General features: G+C 49.2%; 1 protein-coding gene across 1 annotated transcript; it reads left to right on the plus strand.

Moving 5' to 3' along the window:
* Positions 1-14006: 14006 nt before the first annotated feature.
* On the plus strand, positions 14007-14696 carry ASCL1 (achaete-scute family bHLH transcription factor 1). The gene has a single exon (XM_006888547.1). The coding sequence runs from the start codon at positions 14007-14009 to the stop codon at positions 14694-14696; it is 690 nt and encodes a 229-aa protein (XP_006888609.1).
* Positions 14697-15749: the final 1053 nt, after the last annotated feature.

Here is a 15749-nt window from a genome sequence, read left to right on the forward strand (position 1 = left end):
CAGTTAATCACACTGGAGGAGACTCTCCAGCTTAGCTGACCCTACAGTGGGTTTTCAGAGGCAGTTAATTGCTCAGAAGCAAATTCATTCTTCTGTGGAGCACCTGCTGGATTCTAACCATATGCCTTTGGGATTGCAGTGCAGTTTCTTATCATTAGGCCACCAGAACTCCCTAGAGTATGGTAGATAGAGAAATAAAAGGTAGTAGGTGAAGATGTTTTAGTTGACGCCATGGTAAAACCTCAAAAGAATATAGCCAAATGGGTAGAGATTTAGACTATACAGTCACAGAAGCTGAGAACACAAAATTCTCTGCTCCTTGGATAAGTTGTTTGCTCAGGCTTTTTCAAATTGTTGCTGATTCTTTCCATTCCTCAACACCAGAATCGTAGTACATCTCTATTCTAACTCGCTAGTCTTCTACTAATCTCCTTACAAGATTGTTGTTGTTATGTGCCATGGAGTTGCCTGTGACCCATAGCAGCTCTATTTACAATAGCTCTGAGTCCTGTCCTGTCCTGTCCTAAGCCAGTCTCACTGATTCTGACACAACAAACCCCTTTGCTCCAGCTGCTGTATCAATCTATCTCATCCAAGGTCTTCCTCTCCTGCACTGTCCCTTCACCCTTCTGAGGATGATGTCCTTCTCCAGGGACTGATCTCTCCTGGCCACATGACCAAAGTATGTGAGACAGAGCTTCAAAATCCTAACCTCCAAGGAAGGAACTCTACCCTTACAAGACGAGTGTTCCATATTTGTTGAAAAAGATTAGTTATTAACATTTTTGAGTGAATGACCATCAACACAGAAGAGATACTGTATGGCTTCCTTAAAAGTGAGGGTTGCCAGATTCTTGTGCTGTGACTTGGATGGAACTTCAGAATCTGAAGATTAATCGGAGCTTCTTGTGTTTCTAGTTTATATGAGGGCCGCGATGAGGCAACCCAGAACTCTGTAGCTGAATGAAACAGTGTGGAAAAGATTGAATAGAAACTAATTGAACGGTATTGAAGAAATAAAATTGGAAGACGTTCACAGTCACTGCTGTAATTCGAGTAATGATCGGCAGGTGGCGGACGACCCACACAACTCGCAATAGAAGCCTGTAGACCGAAACTGGCCAGCAGAGGGGAACCGCATTCCTCAGCAAAGCTAAAGGTGCACCTCGTCAGTTTCCCTACTCGTCCCCTGATACCCAGAGCAGGGGCAAAGTCAGGCTCACCAAAATTCCCTCTAGACACCATGATTTGTTTCAGGAGGGTGAGCAGGTTACAGATGCTATTTGCCCCATTTTGAAGAAAAAAAAAGTTTCATTTCTTTGCTCAAAGGAGAAGAGTTGCTGCTATTAACTAGGTAGTGTGCCATGCACTTATAGCCTATGTAATGAGAACTGAAGGGATGCTATCCTATCCTATCCTATCCTATCCTATCCTATCCTATCCTATCCTATCCTATCCTATCCTATCCCTTCTTATCCAATCTTATCACTTCATTAATGGAAAATAGTACCCAAAAGTAAGCAATTTGCCCAAAGTCACAGAATCAGAAAGTTCCAGGACCTGGAGACTGTCACTTTAAGTGACTTGTGATCCCACTAGCCCTTGGATTGTGTTAAAGATGTTTGTCCCTCAGCATTTTCTCAGAGATTCTCATTTGGGAAAAACTTGAAATGGCCCTTTAGGGCTGAGGGTCTGGGTGACTAAGGTGTGTGTTTGTATTAACAAGTCCATCATATTTGTCAAACAAAACGACAAGGATTCTCAAACAAGTCTACCAACACCCAGTTGCTTTGCCTTCATGAAGAAGAATGCTTATCTTTCTTCCTCTGAGTGGCTAGGACTGCTGACCTTTCAGTTATCATCCTGACACATTATATACTATACCACTAAGGTGGTACCTGGAGATAAGCACTTGATTACTAACTAAAAGATCAACAGGTACTTTAAGAGAGGAAGATGAGGCAATCTAATTCCATGAAGCTTCTAGTCTTGGAAGGCATGTGAGGCATTTCCACTTTGTCCAATAGGGCCAGTATGGATCAGGAAGGGCTACGCTAGTGTGCTTGTGATGTTTACTTAGATGGTAGCCTGAAAGTGAAGGAAGCAAAATATTCAAAGACTACTGGACAACAGCAAGAGCAATCAGGAGATCAGGAGACAACTGGGAAAGCCTATGGTCAGAGGCATCTCCAAATTATTGAAAAGCAGTGATGTCAGTTTGAGGACTAACATGCATCTGATTCAGGCTATAATCTTTTCAGTCACTTGCAATGCATATGAGAGCTGGACAATGACCAAGAATGATAGAAGAAGAATTGATGCCTTTGAACTGTGGTGTGGGAGAAGAATGCTGAATATCCTAGGGACTGCCAAAAGAACAAAAAGATAGCTTAGTCAGAGTGATTCTTGGAGGCAAAGATGGTGAAGCTTCATCTCACATACTTTGGCATGTTGCTAGGAGGGTTTAGTCTTTGTCGAGGGACAACGTGCTTAGAAAGGTGGAGGGATGGCAAAGGAGAGGTAGAATCTCAACTGGGATGGATTGACACAATGACTGCAGCAACAAGCTTTGGTGGGTAATAGATGATGAGGTTGGTGCAGGATAGGACAGGGCTCAGATCTGTTGTTCATAGGGCTGCTATGAGTACTTGGTCAAGTACCTAACAGCAACAACACTGGACAATGTGAGGGTCTTCATTGTTGTCCCATTGAATGATTTAATGAATAATCTTCTTTTACATTTTGTTTTCCTCCACCAAAGCCAGAGGTCAACTACTTGGCCAACTGACTGGAAAAGATCTATACTTATTCCCATTCCAAAAGAAGTGACCGACAGAGTATGGAAATATTCAAACAATAACACTAATTATCACACGCTAGCAAAATTCTGCTGAAGATTATCTAAAAACGATTGGAACAGTACACTGACAGAGAACTACCAGAAATACAAGCTGGATTTAGAAGAGGTCATGGCACTAGAAGATACTATCACAAATGTCATATAGTTCTTGGCAGAAAGCAAAGAGTACCAAAGGAAAGCCTATATTTCATTGACTATGCAAAGGCATTTGACTATGTGGATGACAACAAATTGTGACTAACCCTGAGGAGAATGGGAATCCCAGAACACATGATTGTGCTAATGTGAAATCTGTACTCAGACCAGGAAGCAGTCCTCAGAACAGAACAAGGAAACAATGCATAGCTCAAAATCGGGAAGGGAACACATCAGGGATGTGTCCTGTCTCCGTATCTTTTCAATTTATATGCAGAATGCAGAAAAGATCATTTGGTAATCAGGGCTTTATGAGGAGGAATGTGGCATCAGGATTGGAGGAAGACTCATCAACAACTTACATACCTTACACAGATGACACATCCTTGCTTGCTGAAACTGAGGACCTGAAGCACTTGCTGCAGAAGGTCAAGGACTTCAGCCTTTAATATGGATTGAAGCTTAACACTAAGAAAACAAAGATTATCATCATTGGACCTATTGGCAGCACCATGATAGATGGAAAAGAGACTGAGGTTGTTAAAAACGACAGCTTGCTCAGATCCACAAACCACACTCTTGGCACCAGCAGTCAGGAAAGCAAAAGACAAATTGCTTTGGGAAAACCTTCTGTCAGAGGCCTCTCCAGAGTACCGAAAAACAACGATGTCAATCTGGAGACTAAGGTGCACCTGATCCAGGCCCTAGTTTTGCAATGACAGAAGAAATATTGATGCCTTTGAGTTGTGGTGCTGGAGAAGAGTCTTTAACTATGAACTGCCAAGAAAACAAATCTTTTCTTGGAAAGAGTGAAACCAAGTTGCTCCTTGGAGGGTAGGATTTCGAAGCTCTGTCTCACATACTTTGGGCATGTGGCCTGGAGGGACTGATCCTTGGAGAAGGACAATATGCTTGAAAGGGTGGAGGGCCAGTGCAGGAGAGGAAGACCCCTGATGATATAGATTGACACAGTAAATGGGGCAATGGGGATAGATGTGTCAGAGTCAGCGAGACTGGCTCAAGACAGGGCAGGCAAGCTTCAGAGCTGTTGTACAGATGGTCATTATGAGTTGCAGGCAACTCAAAGTCACATAACAACAACAACAACCATCACCAAGCTATAGGTTTGTTGGAGGTTGTCACCCCCCTTTTAGCTGCCATGGGGTCTACTCACACTCGTAGTCACCCCAGATGTGCAGAGTGGAAATACTCCATTGGGTTTTCAAGGCTGTAACCTTCTGGAATCCTGCTTTCTATGGCACCTTCTTGATGAGTTTGAACCACAAGCCTTTGCGTTAACAGTCCAGTACATAACCACTTGTGCCAGTCAGGGACTCCTTTTGAAGGCACTAATTGTCTTATTTGTTGTCATTGTTGTTGTTAGGTGCCATCAAGTGGACTGCACCCCATCCTGGCCTTGCCTGATCCTGCCGCGTCTTTACAATCTCAGCCACGCTCCAGCCCCTTGTTGCTGTCATCATGTCACTCCACCTTCTTTCTCCTTCTCTGATTCTTTTCCTGTTCAAGAATCATGTCCTTTCCCAGGGACTGGCCCCTTCTAACAATATGCCCGGAATTTGACCCTCCAAGGAGCACTGTGCCTGCACTAGCTCCAACACCTATTTGTTGGTTCATTTGGCAAGTTGGTGTATGTGTCTTATTTACTTTTTTTCTCTCCACTTTATTTTTATTTTAAATCGGTTTGCCTACAGTGTCTGTCTTACTTCCATTACATTCAATAATTGCTTAATTAAAAAAGGAAAGATTACCTTTTATTACCCTTAGATTGAAATGGTATGTTATCACATCCACCACGAAAGCATCTACTTCACTTTAAGTGTGATGGAATGTTTGTGCTCGTTTTTTAACAAACACACATACAGGTTTATGGCCAGCAATATTCAAAGCCTCTGCTGTTCTTTATGATGTTCTGATAGTGAATATCCATATATTAGAAATCATTCTTAGCCCACCCAATCTTTCATTCTTCCCATTATTAAAACAGAAACAAACAAAAAGGTTAAAATCTGTCCTTGTTCTGTTGTCATCCGCCATGGAGTTGGAAGCGACCCATAGCTGACTCTCCAGCAGGTTTTCAGAGGCAGTAAATTACAGGGGAGGAGATTAATCATCCTTCTCCCACAGAGCAGCTGGTGGATTTGAACCTCATGCCTTGGGGATTGCAGCACAGCTTCTTACCACTGGGCCTCCAGAGCTCGCTTTTGTGTACTATCCAGTTGGCCCCAACCTTTTGCTGAACCTGGAGTGGTTTTCAGAGGCAGTTAATTGCAGGGAAAGAGATTGCCCATCCTTCTCCTGCAGAGCAGCTGGTGGATTTGAACGGAACACTTTCAGGATTGCAGCGCAGCTTCTTGCCACTATGCCACTCCGCTGCAAGTACTGGTTTTAGGACAGTCACAAGGAGAGATGGAAGGGTTAACAAGTAGATCCAGAGAAGCATGGTTTGCCAAGGCGTGGCCCTGGCAGTGACTGCTTCCTTCCTAACCTGTCTGGAACAAGTGTTCCCGCTTGACCCTTGGACCTGCGAGCCGCTGGAACTGAGATGGAGGTGGCTGGCCCCCACCAGGCTGATTTCTAAGGGCGAACATTCCCAGGCCGCGCCACAAGGAGTCGGGCTGCGCTCGGACTTTGGGGAGGTGATGATGGACACAGGACGCGTGGCCACACAATGGGGACACACGACTGACCTCAGTCACTGCGGCAAACGGCCCCTGCTTTCAGGAGGCAGTTGGAAGCTCTCAGGAGAGCCAGAGCTCCAAGTGCTTGCGACCAGACCTCAGCTATCCTCCCCAACAGGGCGCAGATGCCCACCCAAGGGCGCACAGGCTCGGCGGAGCGCCTCAGAGCCCTCTGACCTTAAGCCTTCCAATCAGGCCCTGAGGGCTGGGAGTCTCTCAGTGATACACTTGGAGGATGGGCGCGGCTGAGGAGGTGGGGAGTGGGGGTGGAGTGGTGAACTTCCCCAGCAGGTCAAACATAGGCATCTGAGGCTGGTGGCGTCACAATGCTGCTCCGCCGGGTGAAAGGCCAAGAAAGGGTCAGTGAAGGCAGAGTGTGTGTGTGTGTGTGTGTGTGTGTGTGTGTGTGTGTGTGTGTTGTGTGTGTGTGTGTGTGTGTGTGTGTGTGTGTGTGTGTGTGTGTTGTGTGTGTGTGTGTGTGTCTGTTGATTGTGTGGCAAAGGATAGAGGAAATTAGGGCCATAGAAGAGGGAGTTTGGGGACATGTGAATTTGAGAAGGAGCTATGGAATTGGGGTGGGGGGAATCACAGGGTGCCCCCCCTTCCTATATGCAAACTGTCACTTCGGGTTAGCTTGAGCCCTTATCTGGCTCATTAGCATGAGCTGTGGCTAATGCGCTTAAACCCTCTAATTATTTATTATGCCGTCACGGAGCAGGTCGCAACCCCGAGCGCACTTGAGGGGAGCAGAGGCGGGCACCCTGAGGGGGATGGGGCGCGCCTCGCTCCGTGTGCTCGCTGCCAGAAAGAGAACCCCAGTTCAGTCCTGCTCCCCCCCCCCCAAAGCTGCTTCTCAGAGTCACCTTTGCAGGAGTTGGGGGATGTGAGGGAATTCATCCTCCTCTTAAATCTGCCATCCCATCAGGAGAAGGCCCAACACTGGTTACCTTTGCGCCCCAATAGTGTCAATTAGGAACTCCAAAGACCGAGATGGGATGGGAGATGGCAGAAGACTATGCAGAATTGAACGCTAAACTCAGAGCAAGGAGGGATTGTGAGCTTGAGCTGGGTGACACGCTGGGTGGACCTTCTATAGGACTCTGGAGAGAAGCTAAAGATTATATACTTGTCCAGCTGAGTAAGACCTCCTTTCTGCCCTTCCCAAACTGGTTCAAAAACTTAAGGAAAGACTTGTTGGCTTGAAAGCCAGCCTCTTAAATCCACAGTTCTATTCAGCAAACAGTTTCAAAATAAGTTAACCTCTTTAGGGTGGGTTTTTTTATCCCTCCCCCTTCCCCTTTCTCCCCTTCTAATTGTCCCCCTCCCTCTCCCTATGGGAGTCTGTTTTATGTCTCTGTGCGTTGTGCCAACTATTTTATCTTTATTCCTTCTCTTTCTCCCTGGCCATTCATTCCCTTTTTTGTGTGTGTGGCTTCTTGGACTGATGTGCGCCTTGTTACCACCCACTGCACGCTCACTCCTGTAGCTGAGGTGTTTCTATACAAACTTGAGCGTCCAGTTGTCATATTAATTATTACACCGAGTAATGACTGAAATGGTCAAAATGAGGGGAGATTCAAGAGCGCTTTTTCTTGCTGCTCAAAGATTCAGCAAAGAAGCCATGCAACAAAGCGCTAATTGGTCCCCAGAAATCCTCTGACAAGGCATGGAAGATAGGTTTCATAGAGCCCAGCGATTGTGAAGGGGGGAAAGCGCTGAATGGACCCCACGCTTCTTTTCTAAACTCTCTTGCTGAGCAAAAAATGGACCTCTGTTTGAATACTACTCTGATCCTTGAATACTATACCCAGCAGAGAAAAAAATGCACCATTTATTGTAATTTTTTTTTCTTCTCCAGCTATTCATGCGTTCTCTGTGAAGAATCAGCTGGTTTTGTTTACCGTGAAAGACCTTCACTTTATTTTCATTCTTGGAGAAAGAGGGGAGGAGGAGGGACAGAGAGCCATGTGCCTAGGCCAGAGGAGCAGGCCTACTGTAACAAAATAGAGTGTAACAAATCCTACAAAAGTTTAGAATGTATTGATTCTTTGGCGAGCTATATAGATTAACGACTTTCTTTATGCTTATCCGGGGAAGGTATTTAATCATAATGTAAATGGGGCTTTAGAGGGGAAAAAAATAAAGACTTAGCGTTACTTCTCCTTATTTGGAGAACTTCAAAAGGACTTGTGAGGGTGGCTGCAAATTACCGCCTCCTGGCCGCCCCTCCCCAGCAAAAAAAAAAAAAAGCCACAATAAAATAATAGTTTGTGCTTTTTTGTTGTTTTGTTTTTCGGGACTCTTTATTCACCACCACCCCCCCTCCCCGCCCTCTTTAAAGCATACTGAAAAAAGTGGATAGATTTGTTAGAAGCCTGGATTCCTGAATGCAGGTGCAACTCTGGCTGTTGTGAGCAAGCGGCTGAGCCCAGACAAATAAGGGGTTTGGGTTCTTCAGACCCCGTAACAGGCCATGAGGCTGGGGCAGACCCACTGCAGTCTGGGAGCAGCATTTTCTGAAGTTACCTTGGCAAGAATATGCTTGGAGACAGGAAATCAGGTTGTAGATTGTTTAGTAACAATCCATTTTATGTTCTCCCAAAGTAGAGGCCCTGTTTCACAAATCCCAGAAACACTCTATCTACTAGGAATGCCTCCCCATAATTATTTCTCTAAGCACCCATTGCTTCTAGGGCTCAACTTTGCCCGAATTGACTGTTGAGTCTGACCTATGACAACCTCCCATGTTAGAGAGTAGAACTGTTCTCCATAGGCCTCTCAGGGATGTGATCTTTACAGAAGCAGAGCGCCTGACCATTTTTTCCCATGGTGCCCTGGGAGGGTCCAAAAGCCACCCTCTAGGTTAGCAGTAGAGTGCCAACCATCTGTGCCATCCAAGGATGAGGTTTGCACTACAAATTGTGTGTTGATACCAAGAATTCAAAGTGTGCATCTTTGTGCTTTCTACGGTCTTTGTCACAAATTCAATGTAAATATATTGTTTATTATATGGAGGATTCAATGGAGAGCTTAGTTTCACTTTTGTGGTCCACTCCCTCCCCTAAAAAAGCAAACAAACACAGATGGAGCTTTTTAAAACAGAGGAAGCCTGGCCAGTCTCTTTTCCACAGAGTAAAGGAGCAGACTTTGGGAGACAGAGGGCTGCATTTGAGCAGAGGTGGCAAGGACCTGGTTGTGAGTGGAAGTAAAGGCTGCTGGAGACTCCAGACCCCAGACCGCCAGGTGTCTCAGGCTCTCTAAATGGCACTAGGAAAGCCTACCTACTCAGCCCAGCCCCACACCAACTGCTGGTAGATGCTGGTGTTAAAGGTAGACATTCTAAAGTATAGCCCAACACCAAGATTCTCTGATATAGAAAAAGGGTCTGAACGTGCAGAAGTCAAGGTCTTTATTGTATTGGAGGAGATAGGGAAACCTCATTTTCCAGCATGTCTATATTCTAAGTTGCTGTTGTTAAGCATCATTTCAGTGACTCTATGAACAGCCAGCTTAAACCCTGTGCTGTGCCAGCCTCTTCATCTCTGACACACTAGATAGAGCTCATGCCCATCTATCTTGTTGGGGGTCTTGTCCTTTGCTGACCCTCCATCTTTCCAAGCATGATGTCCCTTTCCAAGGAATAGCCTTGACCTTGCTACATGTCCAAAGTGTGAGAGATGAAACTTCACCCTCTTTGTCATCAAGAAGCACTCAGGCAGCACTTTTTCCAAGACAGATGTGGTTGTGCTTTTGGTAGTCCGTGAGATATCCAGAACTCTTCCCCAGCACCACAACAACTCAAGGGCATCAGTTCTTCTTCTGTCATGTTTATTCACTGCCCCGCTCGCTGATGATGTAGCAGGTGACTGAGAAGGCCTTGGCCTGAGGCAGGCGCACCTGGGTCTTGTCCTCCTCACAAGCACAGACAGCTGCCTGAACGGTGCTAATTTGAAGAAATGAAAAGGCAATTCCTGATACATGTGAGGAGAGTACACCACACACAGCATCTAATTGGATTCTCATAATAGCCTGGTTGGATAGGCAAAGAGACTATCATTCTCATAAATACTCTCATTTGTGGATTAAATCTCAAACTCTCCCCTTGTACGTTACTCTTCTAGCCTTCTATTTCTAGGAATATGGAACGATGACCCAGTGGTTTGGATCTGGAGACTTTCTTCGTTCAACGGGATGGCACAAAAGCCACAGAAAGCTGACCTGTTGCCAGGACGAGTGTCTCCATTGATCCCCTCTCAAGTGGAGGGAGACCAAGGACTATTTGATCCCACTTGCTTAGGTCAAACATTTCATTTCTGTCTTTGCCACCTGGGTTTATAAGCATCCCTATGCCCAGGTGCTAAGAAAGCAGGACAGGGTGGCATTAGGTTATTACTAGCTGAAGCAATGAGTATATCTCTCTTAACTCCTCTGCCTGGTTCCAGGTAGGCAAAAGCTGGACTTCTTCCACCCACAAACCCCTTCCTGGATGGGCCCTGAATGAGTATTTCTTATTGTTTCAGAAAAGCTACCCTTACTGGAGCTCCTCCTCCTATAGGAGGGCAGAGGTGAGGGAAGAGAAGGTAGAGAATTCTAGCAAATTCTAGAATGTTTTCTTATGGGGCTGAAGAAGAAGACTGAGAGGACAGAGTTGGACTGAGTGTAGTGAAAAGGTGCTTTCTTTGAGTTTACTGGAATTGGGAGGAAGGGACACTAGTGGCATCATGTATGATGTATATGCTGGGATGCTAATCCAAAGGGTAAGGATTCAAATTCACCATGGATTCTGAGGGATCTACCACCTCAGAAAGGTCATGGCAGTGGATTTGGTTTTGCTTGGGTAGTTAGGAGGGACTGGAGGAGGAGAATGCCTAGGTTCTTAGACATCAGTACCAAGTTGGTTAGAGAGCAAATGTAGGAAACAGGAACAGAGAGAGACTTGAGAATAGGGATCACTTTGGCCATAAGGCATCCTGGATGCCTGGATGTCTTTTCTGTTAAACTGAGATCAACGAGCAGGGCCTCTACAATATGTAGTTTCACAAGTTTCCACTCCTTCATGCAGTCAGTTCATGGGTGTGTGTGTGTGTGTGTGTGTGTGTGTGTGTGTGTGTGTGTGTGAGAGAGAGAGAGAGGGAGGGGGAGAGAGAGAGAGGAAGGGGGGAGGAGAGAGAGACTGGAGTAGGCTCAGGAACACTGGAAACACGTGCTGTCTATGGCAAAATTCCTGAGCTCCTAGATACAAGTTTCACAATCAGCCAGTGTCCCCCATTTCTGTGCAGATCAAGAAGCTAAGGCCAACAGAGGGAGGAGAAATAGTCCAAGGTCACAAATGTAAAATGGTGTCAGGCATAGGACTCTGGACTTCTGTGGGCGGTGAAGTGACAGAGATCCAGTTGGAATGGATCTGAGGACAGGTGATTCCATTTGTGGGGAAGGGAACCAAGCTGGATGGATGCATTGATGTTTGGCTACCAAGGAAAGGTTGGGCTGGAAGACACTTTCCTGGTGGCCTGCACTCAGAGCTCAAGTTGGAGCTTTTGGATGGGGGATGGGGGGGCAGGGAGGGAAGAGAGAAAGAGAGGCGTATTCTGATGTGAGTAAATGATCACTATGTCAACAGGTGGTCCTAAAGCTGGAAAGTCCTAGAATCTTGAGATGGGATGCAACTCATGACACAGACTTAGTCCTGTGCTTCCAGAAACAGAAGACCTCTCTTCTCTTCCCCACCCCAGCACAGGTTAAAGGCCAGAGGTGTATATCCACAGCAGGCCACGCATTACAGGGATGCGCAAGGGCCACGAGCTTGAGATTTATGACGCCAGCCTGTGTTGGAATGATTCAGTTATGTGTCTTCCAAACCTGTTCTATAGAAACGAAATTTGAGGCAGGTTCAAGGAAAATGTGCTCTACCTTGAGGGCAAGGTGGAGGAGAGCATTCATTTTAACTTCCAACCCTTGGAAGTTAACTTGTCACCTTGTCCACTGGAACCCATGTTGGGTCCTGGAGGCATTGCCACCCGCGCGCAATTTAGAGTCTTCTCCAGAAGGTATATTCAGTTAGAAGCAATTATGATGATGGTTCACCGCAGCCCCTGTACCTCGGTCTCAAAGCAAAACTGTTTCTACCGGAAAAAACGATGCAGAGCTTGCTGTCTTCTTGGTTCTGACTCTAGACACTATCTCAGTCTTGCACCTGAGCTGGATGGAGATTAGACCGCAGTTGCTTGGTCGTTTTTCTTACACACAGTACCGCGTCCCCAGGCGCCCCGAAGTTGGACAGGGCTCTGGCCAGCAAGCGCCAGGGCCAAGGGCCCAGGGAGGGCGTCTGGGAGGGCGCTGTCCAAACGGCAGAGCGGCCGCGGCGAGCGCCTCCCCCTCCCTCGCGGCGCCAGCACGCGGCCCCGCCGGGCTCGGCTCCCAGTCGCCTGCCTCCGGCCCGCCGGGCACACGCCTGGGGCGGGCTGCAGGCTGCGCCAAGGCCGCCGCGGTGCCTGCGGCGGTACCGAACAGTCTGGGATGCTCCTCCCGCGCCGTACAGCCTTCCTCCGCATCCCCCGGACCCACTCCAGGAATATTCAAGAGGGCTCTAGTTCTATGCCTCCCTCTTAATGGGTTTGCAAACAACCTCTTGGACGGAAACAGGAATGATGCTATAAGCCATCCAAGCTTCTCCTGGACACAGGTGTCCCTGCCCACACAGACTTCCGATGACAACCGCCTCCCACTGCGCTCCACTCAACGCGTTTGCTCAGCTGGAGGGTCCACATTGATAGTTGTCAGATCTTGAAGGGACCCACAGCCATCCCACAGGGCCGGGTAGAATTGCCCCATGGAGTTCCTGAGACTGTAGCCTTTATAGAAGCAGACTGCGCCCTCTTTCTCCTGCAGAGCAGAGTGACCTACGGAGTTGAACCCCCAAACCTTTGGCTTAGCAGCCGAGACCTTAAGCTACTGCACCTCCAGGGCTCCTGGGAAGGGTCATTAGGGACAATGCAACCATCTGTTGCCACAGAGGAGAAATGAAGCTGGGGAGAGGGCCGCTCATTGAGGAGCTGGCCAACAGGGTGAGGCTGAGGGACCAATTCACAACACAGTACTTTTTTCACTACACTGGACTGAGTTCCTTCATCTTTCTGAATGCCAATCATGTAAATGTGCTTAGGCTCCTCGGTTGGTATTTGTTTTAAGATCTCCAAGAGAATGGCAGTGGAAAGAAGAAAAGAGACAAAACTGGAGCCCCACTCGCCTCTGACTTCCACAAGACTTCTGTGCCACTTTCTTTGCCCAAAACCTTTATTGCGCTTTGCTCCAAGTCCTCAGGAGAATTCCTGCTTAGCCCATACGCCCCAATATCAGGGGCCACTTGCCCCTTCTGCAAAGCTATCCCCCCCCACCCCCGCCCGCCTTTCTAGAGCCACCCCCGTCTGCAGCCCGCCGCGAGCGCGCCGCCTGTTTATTCAGCCCGGAGTCCGGCACGCGCCAGGCGCACGCACTGCAACAACAAACCCGACTGAATGGAGAGTTTGCAAGGAGCGGGCGCAGGGAACGGGCGGGGGGAAGGAGGAGGAGGGGGAGTTTAGGGAGTGGGAGGGAGGAAGAGGTAAGAGGAGGGGGTAGTGGGGGCTGCAGCCGCTCGCTGCAGCAGCGGGGAGTGGGGGGCGAGGCGGGGCCAGGGCAGCGCGTGGGGCTGGGTGTCCCATTGAAAAGGCCGCCGCACTCCGGCCGCCCAGCACTCTCTCACTTCTAGCCAGGGAACGTGGAAGGCGACCGGGAGCCGACCAGGGAGGGAGAGGGAAAGAAGGAAATAAGAAAGAAAGGTGGTTAACAAAATAATAAAAAAACCCCAACCAGCCAGAGCTGCGGCTGGAGCGAGCGGGACCCGGCGCGAGAGAGCGAGCGCAGCCAGAGCGGGAGAGAGCGCGGGCGACTCAGCAGAGCGCGCCCGGCACCGACTTTTGCTGCTTCTTCTGCCTTTTTTTTTTTTTTTTTAAAACAAGGAGGCTCAAGCGGCAGCCTCACACGCGAGCGCCACGCGAGGCTCCTGAAGCCAACCCGGGAAGGGAGGAGGGGAAGGGGGGAGGCGGAGTGGAGGGAGGAGGAAAAGCAATCGCACCTTCTTTGCTCTCACCCGGCAAAGTCTCCCCGGGAATTGTGTCCCCCACCCCCAATTCCCTCCGGACTCCCTCTTCGCCTCTCTCCTCCTTTTCCTATCTGTTCGTGCACCCAAGCTCTGTCCGTGTCTCCCTCCGGCGCGCCCTCCCCTCGTGTCCCCACTCGCTCCTTTTTCCGCGACTCCTTGGCCACCGCTGCGCATGGAGAGCTCTGCCAAGATGGAGAGCGGCGGCGCGGGCCCGCAGCCCCAGCCGCAGCCCCAGCAGCCCTTCCTGCAGCCCTCAGCTTGCTTCTTCGCCACGGCCGCGGCGGCGGCAGCGGCGGCGGCGGCGGCGGCTCAGAGCGCGCAGCAGCAGCAGCAGCAGGCGCCGCAGCTGAGTCCCGCGGCCGACGGCCAGCCCTCAGGGGGCGGTCACAAGTCAGCGCCCAAGCAAGTCAAGCGCCAGCGCTCGTCCTCGCCGGAACTGATGCGCTGCAAGCGGCGGCTCAATTTCAGCGGCTTCGGCTACAGCCTGCCGCAGCAGCAGCCGGCCGCCGTGGCGCGCCGCAACGAGCGCGAGCGCAACCGCGTCAAGTTGGTCAACCTGGGCTTTGCCACCCTGCGAGAGCACGTCCCCAATGGAGCAGCCAACAAGAAGATGAGCAAGGTGGAGACGCTGCGCTCGGCTGTCGAGTACATCCGCGCGCTGCAGCAGCTGCTGGATGAGCACGACGCGGTGAGCGCCGCCTTCCAGGCTGGCGTCCTGTCGCCCACCATCTCCCCCAACTACTCCAACGACATGAACTCTATGGCCGGCTCTCCAGTCTCATCCTATTCCTCGGACGAGGGCTCTTACGACCCGCTCAGCCCCGAAGAGCAAGAGCTGCTCGATTTCACCAACTGGTTCTAAGGAGTTCGGCCTGGTCAGGCCCTGGTGCCCGAGAACTTTGGAAGCAGGTGGGTGACATTTTGGGCGTGCGTGGACTGACTTGCCTCCATCCTTTCCCCCACCCTCACTCCAGCACCGTACAGTCTGAGGGAGGAGGGGGGAGTCTGTCTCCATGGAGCTGGGGGATGAGTGTGGGGTATGATGGTATTTTGATTTCGAGGATGTGTTGCCAAGTTTGTCAATTTCAGATCCTAATTTGTTAGTTTCAGCCTTTGGCTTCCAAGAGTGGGATTTGCGAAGGAGGGGAAATGAGCAGAGGGGCGAGGTGGGTGAGATGCAGGATAGCCCAGGGCTGGCACTTGGCTAGAGGGGCGCTATACCTGACAGATACTCCGGCAAACTTGCGTCACAGGTTCTAAGTTCATGTTAACCTCACCTGTTCTTCTCTTTGTATTATAGGGTGACCGCAACCGCACAACCTGCATCAATAGCGTTTTCTCCTCAGCAACGTGGGGAGAGTAGGGGGATAAACACACAAAACAAAGAAAAAGATGAAGATGAGAAAGGGAGGGGGGTACACCAGTCAATCAACGCCAAGACCACTGAGCACCGCGTGCAGGAGCTGCCAGGCTGTCGAAGAAGAGGGGTGCACTTCGAACAGTACCTTTGCTCTCCAGCCAGTCACGGAAATAAGAGACTAGGACCTGAGTCAATGCACAGATGCAGCTTGTGTGCAAAGCCAGGGGGCTCCTGGTGGGAGGGAACAGCACATGCCCCCCCCCCCAAACTCCCACCCACCACTGACATGCAGAGTCTGAAGTGCTAGCTTGGGTGCCTCCACTGACCCACCACCTCTCAAAACCCAGTCCTTGAGGAGTGGGTGGGAGACTCATCTCAGCAAGCTGTGGACATCTGTCTGCAGTGACACTATGTGATACTCAGTCTTTTGAAATTCCAGGCCTCCCAGACCCTGCTTGCCCCAAGACCTCCCTCACACCATCTTTTTCTACTGTTTTCATCATAGAATGCTTCCAACCTTTTGTGAAATTTTTTTTATTATAAGAAAAATCTATT

The sequence above is a fragment of the Elephantulus edwardii genome, unplaced genomic scaffold, assembly GCF_000299155.1.
Source record: "Elephantulus edwardii isolate Elephantulus edwardi_28Jun2011 unplaced genomic scaffold, EleEdw1.0 scaffold00068, whole genome shotgun sequence".
In the NCBI taxonomy this organism is placed as follows: domain Eukaryota; kingdom Metazoa; phylum Chordata; class Mammalia; order Macroscelidea; family Macroscelididae; genus Elephantulus; species Elephantulus edwardii.

Bases quoted from the DNA above. Each gene is read 5' to 3' on its own strand.
- ASCL1 (XM_006888547.1), top strand. From the start codon at position 14,007: ATGGAGAGCTCTGCCAAGATGGAGAGCGGCGGCGCGGGCCCGCAGCCC.